Here is a 10,000-nt window from a genome sequence, read left to right as displayed (position 1 = left end):
ATAAACCATGGTATGTGAATGCTCCCATTAAAATCTCCTGATGATTGAGGGAACCCCCTCATGAAACAGGCCTGTAGAGATGAAGTAGTCTTGTGATTTTTTCCCCACACATACATATATATATATATATATATATATATATATATATATATATATATATATATATATATATATATATATATATATATATATATATATATATATATATATATATATATATATATATATGGTACTTGGTGACATACATATATGTGTATATATACACATATATATATGTGTATATATACGACATATATATATGTGTGTGTAAATACACATATATATGTGTGTATGTATATATATATATATATATATATATGTGTATATATACACATATATATATGTATATATAAACACATATATATGTGTATATATACACATATATATGTACAGTATGTCGTTGTTTGGTCCCCGGACACATTTTTTTCGCCCAATGCGGCCTGGCCTGTAAGTCAAATAGTTTGGATATCGCTGGCCTAAGTATTCATTAAAAACAGGGCAGAAGTTTTATTTAACAAGTATGTTGAATATTTTTGGCCATTGTAACATTACACAGTTTGAACAGTAACACTGTGATTGAATATAAGAAAATACAACAATGTACTTAAATAATGAATCAAATACAATGAATTGCACATACAAAAGTACCATTAGATAGAGCCCAAGTACCACAGTTTGACAATCAATGCCCGAGGCGTTACCGTAATGTCTCTAACATTGCTCACCCCAATTTAAATTTTTTTTTTTTAAAAACTCTTAAGTTTGGCTATTCCCCCTTTTGGGTAGGGTCCTACCATCTGCTGCCATCTTCTGATTGGCTGACAGAAAACAGTCATTTATTTAATGACAAATGTAAAAAACGAATGTTTTTTTGGTTATCATGGTTGTAGACGGCCACCATATATCCCAACCGGCATACCCCTTTTACTATTTTTCTGGAAACTTGTATTATTACTTGTTTTTACAACTTTCTATACCTTCTTCACATCCTTCCTAACCCAAAGTATTTTGATAGATCTTATGGTTCACACCTAAAAAAAAGCTAGTTATTCAAATGCGATGGCAACTTCTCTCACCTTGCACGTGTCCTCCCAGATCGAAGGTGGTAAACTTCATGCCGCCAATCGTCAGCTCTTCAGACGCTTCGGAAAGTAAAGACATGGACTCTCCATTAGGTACACCTGCATACACTCTCATCCAAGCTCGCAATGCACACTTTTGATCAATTTCAATTGTTGGTGTGAGAAGTGTGCGACATCGTATTCATTGTAATAATGCACAATATTAAGCTGCAATTTGGCAAAAAAAAAAAAAAAAAGAATAATGTTACTTGGATGCTGCGTGGGAACGTGCTGGCAAAGATGGTTGTCCTTCAACATGTGCAGTAAAGTAGTTTTGCCAGCATTGTCCAAGCCCAGGAAGACCAACTTGCCCCTCTTTTTGTACAGACCTGCAGGGCAGTTCAAACAAAGCCCCTCAACGACTTGACAGTTTGGGAATAAACCAGTCCCCGTTGGTCAAAGACCTCCAAACAACACTTACCTAAGTACTGCAAAACATTACTAAATCTCCTGTAGACCCAATAAACTAAAACCGACATCTCAGGCGTCTTTTCCTGTAACAGAAAGTAAAGTATACTGCTGATGTATAGAAACGCTGAAATTAACTTTATACCGATTCCTGGCGTTCTAAAAGATATTAAAACTGGTGCTGTCAAATTGATTCTTTTTTAAATCACACTTTTGAATTTGGATTAATGGTGATTAATTACTGTAGATTTATTGCTTACATAATTTAAATAAACCTAAAAGAAGATCCCAATATTTTTGACACAAATGCAATTTCATGGTCATAATGTCATACACAAACATTTCTCAACTTGAATGTACTTAATTGATTTGCCTAAAACTCTGTTAAAGTAGTATCTGAAGTTTATTTTGAAGAATATTTGTATGTGTATGCATTGACCTGCTCACTGACAGCTCACACCACCTATCAGGTAGACATAATGTAAAAATAATTGGAAAAAAAAAAGTAAATAAAATGCATGATTAATCTGCAACTACTGTATACCTGAATAATGCGATATTTTTTTGTGATTAATCACATGAGTTAACTTATTATTTTTGACAGCCTTCGTAAAAAACTATTGAAAAAAAAATCTAAGTAAAACGTGTAAATAATCTGTAACTGTACCTGATTATTGTGATATTTTCTTGTTACCAACCACATGAGTTAACTTATTATTTCTGACATCCCTAGAATTAAAAAAAACACACAAAAAAATGTGTGGTTAAATTTTTGGGGTGTTTAATCACAGGAGTTAAATTATTATTTTTTAACAGCCCTAGTAAATAATAATTAAAACAAATCTAAATAAAACGCGTGATTAATCTGCAACCATACCTGATTAATGTGATCATTTTCTGTGATTAATCACATGGTTCACTTGTTAGTTTTGACAGCCCTCGTAAATAATGATAATGAAAAAAATCTAAATAAAATGCGTGATTAATCTTCAATTATACCTGATTAATGCGGTATTTTTTGTGATTAATCACAGGCTTAACTAGTTATTTTTGACAGCCCAAATCAAAACGTCCCGTAACAGAAAGTAAAGTATACTGCTGATGTATAGAAACACTGAAATTAACCAAATACCGATTCCTGGTGTTCGAGACTGGTGCTGTCAAATTGATAATTTTTTAAATCACACTTTTGAATTTGGATTAATGGTGATTAATCACTGTAGATGTATTGCTTAGATCATTTAAATAAACCTTAAAGACCCCAATATTTTGACACAAATGCAATTGCATGGTCAGAATGTCATACACAAACATTTCTCAACTTGAATGTACTTAATTTATTTGGCTAAAACTCTGTTAAAGTGTAAGCTGATGTTTTTTTTTAAGCAAATATTTGTATGTATATGCATTGACCTGCTCACTGACAACCCACACCACCTATCAGGTAGCCATAATGTAAAAATATTTATTTTTTAAAAGTCAATAAAATGTGTGATTAATCTGCAACTACTGTATACATGATTAATGTGATATTTTTGGTGATTAATCACACAAGTTAACTTATTTTTTAAACAGTCATAGTAAATCATGATTTAAAAAAAAAAAAATCGAAATAAAACGTGTGATTAATCTGCAGCTATACCTTCCATCCATCCATTTTCTACCGCTTATTGCCTTCGGGGTCGCGGGGGGCGCTGGAGCCTATTTCAGCTACAATCGGGCGGAAGGCGGGGTACACCCTGGACAAGTCGCCCTCTGATTAATATAATAATTTTCTGTGATTAATCACATGAGTTCACTTATTTTGACAGCCCTTGTAAATAATTATTTTTTTTTAATCTAAATAAAACCCATGATTAATCTGCAACTATACCTGATTAATGCATTCATTTTTTTTTTCATTAGTTAACTTGTTACTTTTGACAGCCCTCATAAATAATATTTTAAAAAATCTAAATAAAATGCGTGATTAATCTTCAATTATACCTGATTAATGCGATAATTTTGGTGATTAATCACACAAGTTAACTTATTATTTTTTTAACAGCCTTAGAAAATAATGATTTTCAAAAAAATCTAAATAAAACTCATGATTGATTTGCAACCATACCTGATTGATATTATAATTTTCTGTGATTAATCACATGAGTTCACTTATTTTGACATCCCTCGTAAATAATAATTCTTAAAAAATCTAAAGAAAACCCATGATTAATCTGCAACTATACCTGATTAATGCAATAACTTTTGTGATTATTTACATTAGTTAACTGGTTACTTTTGACAGCCCTCATAAATAATAATAATTAAAAAAAATCGAAATAAAACGTGATTAATATTCAATTATACTTGATTAATGCGTTATTTTTTGTGCTCATTTGACTTTGAAATTAAAACATAATTTTTTTACTCAAATCAACAGAAAAAATAGTTATATTATAACAAAAACAAATTTATTAGCATCCTTTATGCAGTATTTGATATTTGTAGTTCTGGTGTTGTTGGAGTCTGCTGCATTCTATGTTCACCCAGAAGTGGGATTTTCCATAAGCGTTTTTTACACACATAAACAATAAATGAAAGACGTAGCAATGTATTCAATTACCTTTGTTGACTTTTTGGTGTTTCGTTGTATCAGAACTACTAAAAGTACAAGCAAACGTTGCCGTGCTTGTTTTTGGACTGGTCCATAACAATGGGCAAATGTGCTTGTCTTTCATGCATGTGACGTCACCGATGAGTCCTTTATCTTTGAAGATCGATAACCAATATCACCAATCATTCGTCTTAAAAGAGACGTTTGATCGATAACCAATCACTTTGATTACAATAAGCGTTTTCGGGGTGAGTCCGTTTAATTTTGTACGTTAAATTGCCTTATAGTTTTCTGTGACGTCATTCGAAAACGGAATTTCCGATGATACGCGAACGTCGCACGACTTGCACTTGAACTATCTAGTTTTAACACTTTCGCCACTTTTCTTTTGTTTAGTTCCAATTGCACTGTTAATATGTGAATAAAAATATAATATTTTAAACGCAATGTTTAATGCTGTGAAGCGCATCTCTCTGTGTGTGCTTAGTGTAGCGCTTACAAGTGTAAGTGGACGTGACAAACGGTTAGCTTTGATGCTAACGACAAGCAAGTGTGGTCATTTTGACAGCCGATAACAAACTGTCTATTAATCATTCATTTGGAGTTTGAGTACATAAAACATAATACTCGTCAAATGTTTGTTTAGGTTGATTTTACCCAGTTAATTACCAGCAATGGTTTTCAATGGTCTCCGTGGAAACAATCTGGACGATCTTTCTTCTTCGTTTGCTAAAATGACTCACGTTGGTTTCATAGCGCCCCCGCGTGTCGTGTTGGTGTAATGAAAGAATAGCAACGTCATAAAGTACGATGACATATTTATTTTTCAAAACTGTAATGACAAACAAGAGTTGTTACTTCATTTCATGATGTATTTAACTTAAGAGTGCACATTTTTTTAATACACATAATGTCATTTTAATTCACACTTAATTACAAACAATGCAGGACAAATTGGATGTTGTGTTGTTTGTGTTTGTGACTAGCATTAAAATAGGTGCAAAAAATCCCACATTTTTGATTTTTTTGAAAAAAAATCAAAAAAATAATGCATTGTTTTTCATCAAATATGTCCTCACTTCTCATAGTAGAACCATTGGTCAACTGAAAAAAAATGAAGCAAAATTTAGTCCAAAAAAGGCACCAAAAAAAAAAAAGGTTTAATTTTTGGGTACTTTTTACTAACCTGAACTCGGAATGGAATCTTCATCTCCATAAGCGCACGTCTGCAAAAAAAAGGAGAAGGAAAGTATCATATAGGATCTCATTACATCGTGCAGGTGTTACCTCATTTTTGTTTGTCTTACCGACTCGACAACAGCGGCGGCGTCTTCGGCGGAGCAACAAAACGGACTATCTGACACGCTTGTGTTCATGCTGTGCAACAAACAATAAAAGGTAGCTGTTAAATATTCAACGCGCCATGTGAGAAAACTGGCTACAACTGAATGTTTAGGTAGTGGACACTTCAGACACTTCCCGCTAACTGAATAATGTTAAATAATCACTAAATAATACGGTAGTGAAAATACTGGTAAATGTGAGCAGATTTAAGACTGTTTATTCAATCAATAAATCAATCAAAAAGTTTATTTATACAGCCCTTAATCACAAGTGTCTCAAAGGGCTGCACAAGCCTATTCAATCAAAATCATGGGATATTTTACTACAGGCTAATTGCCTCTTGAGGACAAATGCAGTACTGCAATGTGGGAAAGATGATTGTGTTTCACTGTTCTTTTCATATCAAAAATACATTTTCATAGTTTTTTTAAATACATTTTACATTGTTTTTCGATTAAAAAATATGTAATAAAATAAATGATATATTATTGTTGTTAAATTATTACTTCAAATATTGCGGTCAAAAAAGTAGTAATTTCACTCAAATAAATTGTTGAATTATTTTCAATAAAAAAGTAAAATTAATATTTTTGATATTTTTTTAAAAATACATTGTTTAATTACTAATTAATCATTTATTATTCGATAAATAAGTATTTTTTGTAATTTATTTCAAACAAATTGTTAAATGTATCTCCATTACACATTATACAGGCTAATTGCCTCTTGAGGACCAATGCAGTACTGCAATGTGGGAAAGATGAACGTGTTTCTCTGTTCTTTTAATATCAAAAATAGATTTAGAAAAATGTTATAATTTTTTATTTTCCTAATTTTTTAAAATACATTTTACATTGTTTTTCGATTCAAAAATATGTAATAAAATAAATGATATATTATTGTTGTTAAATTATTACTTCAAATATTGCGGTCAAAAAAATATTTGTAGTCATTTCACTCAAATAAATTGCTGAATTATTTTCAATTAAAAAGTAAAATTAATAATATTTTTGGTATTTTTTTAATATACATTGTTTAAATACTAATTAATAATTTATTATTCGATAAATAAATATTTTTTGTAATTTATTTAAAACAAAGTGTTAAATGTCTCTCCATTAAAAACAAAATACAATAACAGGAATAATTGTTGGTTAATTTGTTTTAAGTACAATGACAAATAATTAAAAAAAAATGCTTAAACAATTTTTTTTTTTTCGTAATTTCTTTTAAATTAATTGTTAAATGTCTTTCCATTAGAAATATGGAATAAAATAAAATTATATATGTCGGGTAATTATTCATACATACATTGATAAATAATAGATTTAAAAAAATTGATTAAACAAAATTAGTTTTTATTAATTTTTTTCTAACCAATTTGTAAAAATGATTTTCATTATAAATATTTGATCAAATCAAATAATTTCTGTTGGTTAATTTATTTTAAAGACATTGGTAAATAATTAATATCAAAAATTGCTTAAAAGATGTTTTTGGAATTTCGTTCAAATACATTGTTAAATGTATTTTAATTAAAATATGTAATGAAATAAAATATTATATATTGATTTTTTTTAAACATATTGTTAAACTAATCATAAAAAATATTCAACATTTAAATATTTATTAAGTATGCATTGTATTTTAGTCTTTTCTTTCAAATACATTTTTATATTTCTGTAAATATTTTCATGAATTTATTTTATATTAAATTGTCAACTTATTAATTAAAAACGTGATTGAGTGAAATATTTTTAACAAACAAATTAGAAAATGTTATGAAATAAGATTATATATTTTGATGAATCTATTTTAAACACACAGTTAAATTATTAATTAAAATATGATTAAATAAAATATACTTTAGTCATTTCTATCAAACAAATTGTTACATACTTTTCAATGAACAAATATGCAATGAAATAAAATAATATATTTTGATGAATTTATAATAGACACATAGTTAAATTATTAATTAAAACATGTGGTTAAATAAAATATGTTTGTAGTAATTCCTTTCAAACAAATTGTTACATTTCTTTCTGTTAAAAAATATTTAATAAAAAAAAATATTTTTATTTATTTAAGTTAAAGTACATTGAATATTAGTTTAAAAAGCTGATTAAATAAAAAGTATTTCATAAATGTATTGAACTGATAATTAATTGAGTTTCATTATGTTAAGCAGTGTTTTAAAAAAAAAAAGTATTTTTCTCACCAGTTTAAGTCGCCAGCGTCTGTCTTTTGGGACACGAGAGCTTTCCAGAAGTCGTGGGTACTCTTAACCGTTTCAATGGCAAAGTCCTGAGGGGGAGGCAGGATAAGACACTCGGGGACAAAACACTGCAATGTACATTTATTTACCCTGTCCTTGAACTCTCCGTTAAACGCAAACTGGTTTTCAGGTTTGCCGTCGGGGACTTTGTAGCGTTTGAACCAATCCAGCGTGGCCTCCAAGTAGCCGGGCTTCAGTCGCCTGACGTCCTCGATATCTGCGGGGACCGACAAGGTCAAAGCAGCCGTAAAGCAACCGCCGATCGTGACGTCGCCGCCGCTCTGACCGTTAAAGTCGTCCGCTTCGGGGTCGTCTGTATTGATCACGATGACCTTCCAGTCGGTTTCGCCCTCATCGATCAGCGCCAGCGTGCCCAGCACCTTGACTTTGATCACGTCCCCTCGGGAGCACACCTGAGAGAGGACACAAAGTAGTCTTTTCCGCCATTGAATTCATGTCCCTAGCTGTACCTTGTTTCCGATGTCGCAAATATCGATGGGGTCGTTGTCGCCGCAGCAACCTGTGTCGCCATCCTGGTGGTGAGGGTCCTCCCATGTCTGCCAGGAGCAGGATTTGACACATGAGGACATTTTTATTACAAAACCCAAAACCAGTGAAGTTGGCACGTTGTGTAACTGGTAAATAAAAACAGAATACAATGATTTGCAAATCCTTTTCAACTTATATTCAATTGAATAGACTGCAAAGACAAGATATTTAATGTTCGAACTGAAAAACTGATTTTTTTTGGCAAAAAATCATTAACTTAGAATTTGATGGCAGCAACACATTGCAAAAAAGTTGGCACAGGGGTATTTTTACCACTGTGTTACATGGCCTTTCCTATAAACAACACTCAGTAAACGTTTGGGAACTGAGGAGACCAATTTTTGAAGCTTTTCAGGTGGAATTCTTTCCCATTCTTGCTTGATGTACAGCTTAAGTTGTTCAACAGTCCAGGGGTCTCCGTTGTGGTATTTTAGGCTTCATAATGCGCCACACATTTTCAATGGGAGACAGGTCTGGACTACAGGCAGGCCAGTCTAGTACCCGCACACTTTTACTACGAAGCCACGCTGTTGTAACACGTGGCTTGGCCTTGTCTTACTGAAATAAGCAGGGGCGTCCATGATAACGTTGCTTGGATGGCAACATATGTTGCTCCAAAACCAGTATGTACCTTTCAGCATTAATGGTGCCTTCACAGATGTGTAAGTTACCCATGCCTTGGGCACTAATACACCCCCATACCATCACAGATGCTGGCTTTTCAACTTTGCGCCTATATCAATCCGAATGGTTCTTTTCCTCTTTGTTCCGGAGGACACAACGTCCACAGTTTCCAAAAATAATTTGAAATGTGGACCACAGAACACTTTTCCACATTGCATCAGTCCATCTTAGATGAGCTCAGGCCCAGCGAAGCCGGTGGCGTTTCTGGGTGTTGTTGATAAATGGCTTTCGCGTTGCACAGCAGAGTTTTAACTTGCACTTACAGATGTAGTGACGAACTGTAGTTTCTGACAGTGGTTTTCTGAAGTGTTCCTGAGCCCATGTGGTGATATCCTTTACACACTGATGTCGCTTTTTGATGCAGTACCGCCTGAGGGCTCGAAGGTCCGTAATATCATTGCTTACATGCAGTGATTTCTCCAGATTCTCTGAACCTTTTGATGATATTACGGACCGTAGATGGTGAAATCCCTAAATTCCTTGCAGTAGCTGTTTGAGAAATGTTGTTCTTAAACAATTTGCTCACGCATTTGTTCACAAAGTGGTGACCCTCGCCCCATCCTTGTTTGTGAACGACTGAGCATTTCATGGAAGCTGCTTTTATACCCAATCATGGCACCCACCTGTTCCCAATTAGCCTGTTCACCTGTGGGATGTTCCAAATAAGTGTTTGATGAGCATTCCTCAACTCTCTCAGTCTTTTTTGCCACTTGTGCCAGCTTTTTTTAAACATGCTGCAGGCATCAAATTCCAAATGAGCTAATATTTGCAAAAAATAACAAAGTTTACCAGTTTGAACGTTAAGTATCTTGTCTTTGCAGTCTATTCAATTGAATATAGGTTGAAAAGGATTTGCAAATCATTGTATTCTGTTTTTATTTACCATTTGCACAGCGTGCCAACTTCACTGGTTTTGGGTTTTGTAGTACACAAACTGCCTCTAAACGTGTGATAATAACCATAGATCAAGCACTGGAACTT

General features: G+C 32.5%; 2 protein-coding genes across 8 annotated transcripts in view; both read right to left on the bottom strand.

Moving 5' to 3' along the window:
• The window catches only part of sar1aa (secretion associated, Ras related GTPase 1Aa), a 29,100-nt gene extending 24,190 nt beyond the window's left edge, over nucleotides 1–4,910 (bottom strand). For 3 of the 7 annotated variants that reach the window (XR_012050720.1, XR_012050719.1, XM_072914136.1), the window contains exons 1-4: nucleotides 2,236–3,483; nucleotides 1,582–1,654; nucleotides 1,370–1,489; nucleotides 1,116–1,181 (exon numbers count right to left, since the gene is read on the bottom strand). Coding sequence is in view for 1 of the 7 variants with exons in the window: in XM_072914136.1 (XP_072770237.1) it covers nucleotides 1,116–1,181; nucleotides 1,370–1,489; nucleotides 1,582–1,654; nucleotides 2,236–2,271 (295 nt within the window). In the remaining 6 variants the exon portion in view is untranslated. Of the gene's footprint in view, nucleotides 1–1,115; nucleotides 1,182–1,369; nucleotides 1,490–1,581; nucleotides 1,655–2,235; nucleotides 3,484–4,173; nucleotides 4,737–4,821 lie in introns of those variants that run through there. The other 4 variants (XR_009815860.2, XR_009815864.2, XR_009815863.2 and 1 more) reach the window with 4 other exon arrangements.
• A 136-nt stretch (nucleotides 4,911–5,046) lies between these two features.
• Nucleotides 5,047–10,000, bottom strand: part of ppa1a (inorganic pyrophosphatase 1a) — a 13,738-nt gene continuing 8,784 nt past the window's right edge. The window contains exons 6-12 of the mRNA XM_061966569.2: nucleotides 8,257–8,343; nucleotides 8,073–8,199; nucleotides 7,876–8,003; nucleotides 7,730–7,815; nucleotides 5,472–5,541; nucleotides 5,351–5,390; nucleotides 5,047–5,268 (exon numbers count right to left, since the gene is read on the bottom strand). Coding sequence (XP_061822553.2) covers nucleotides 5,240–5,268; nucleotides 5,351–5,390; nucleotides 5,472–5,541; nucleotides 7,730–7,815; nucleotides 7,876–8,003; nucleotides 8,073–8,199; nucleotides 8,257–8,343 — 567 coding nt within the window. The 3' untranslated portion in view covers nucleotides 5,047–5,239. The remainder of the gene's footprint in view (nucleotides 5,269–5,350; nucleotides 5,391–5,471; nucleotides 5,542–7,729; nucleotides 7,816–7,875; nucleotides 8,004–8,072; nucleotides 8,200–8,256; nucleotides 8,344–10,000) is intronic.

Source organism: Nerophis lumbriciformis, linkage group LG11 (genome assembly GCF_033978685.3).
Source record: "Nerophis lumbriciformis linkage group LG11, RoL_Nlum_v2.1, whole genome shotgun sequence".
NCBI classification, from domain to species: Eukaryota; Metazoa; Chordata; class Actinopteri; order Syngnathiformes; family Syngnathidae; genus Nerophis; species Nerophis lumbriciformis.
This window is presented reverse-complemented; position numbering and strand designations above follow the sequence as displayed.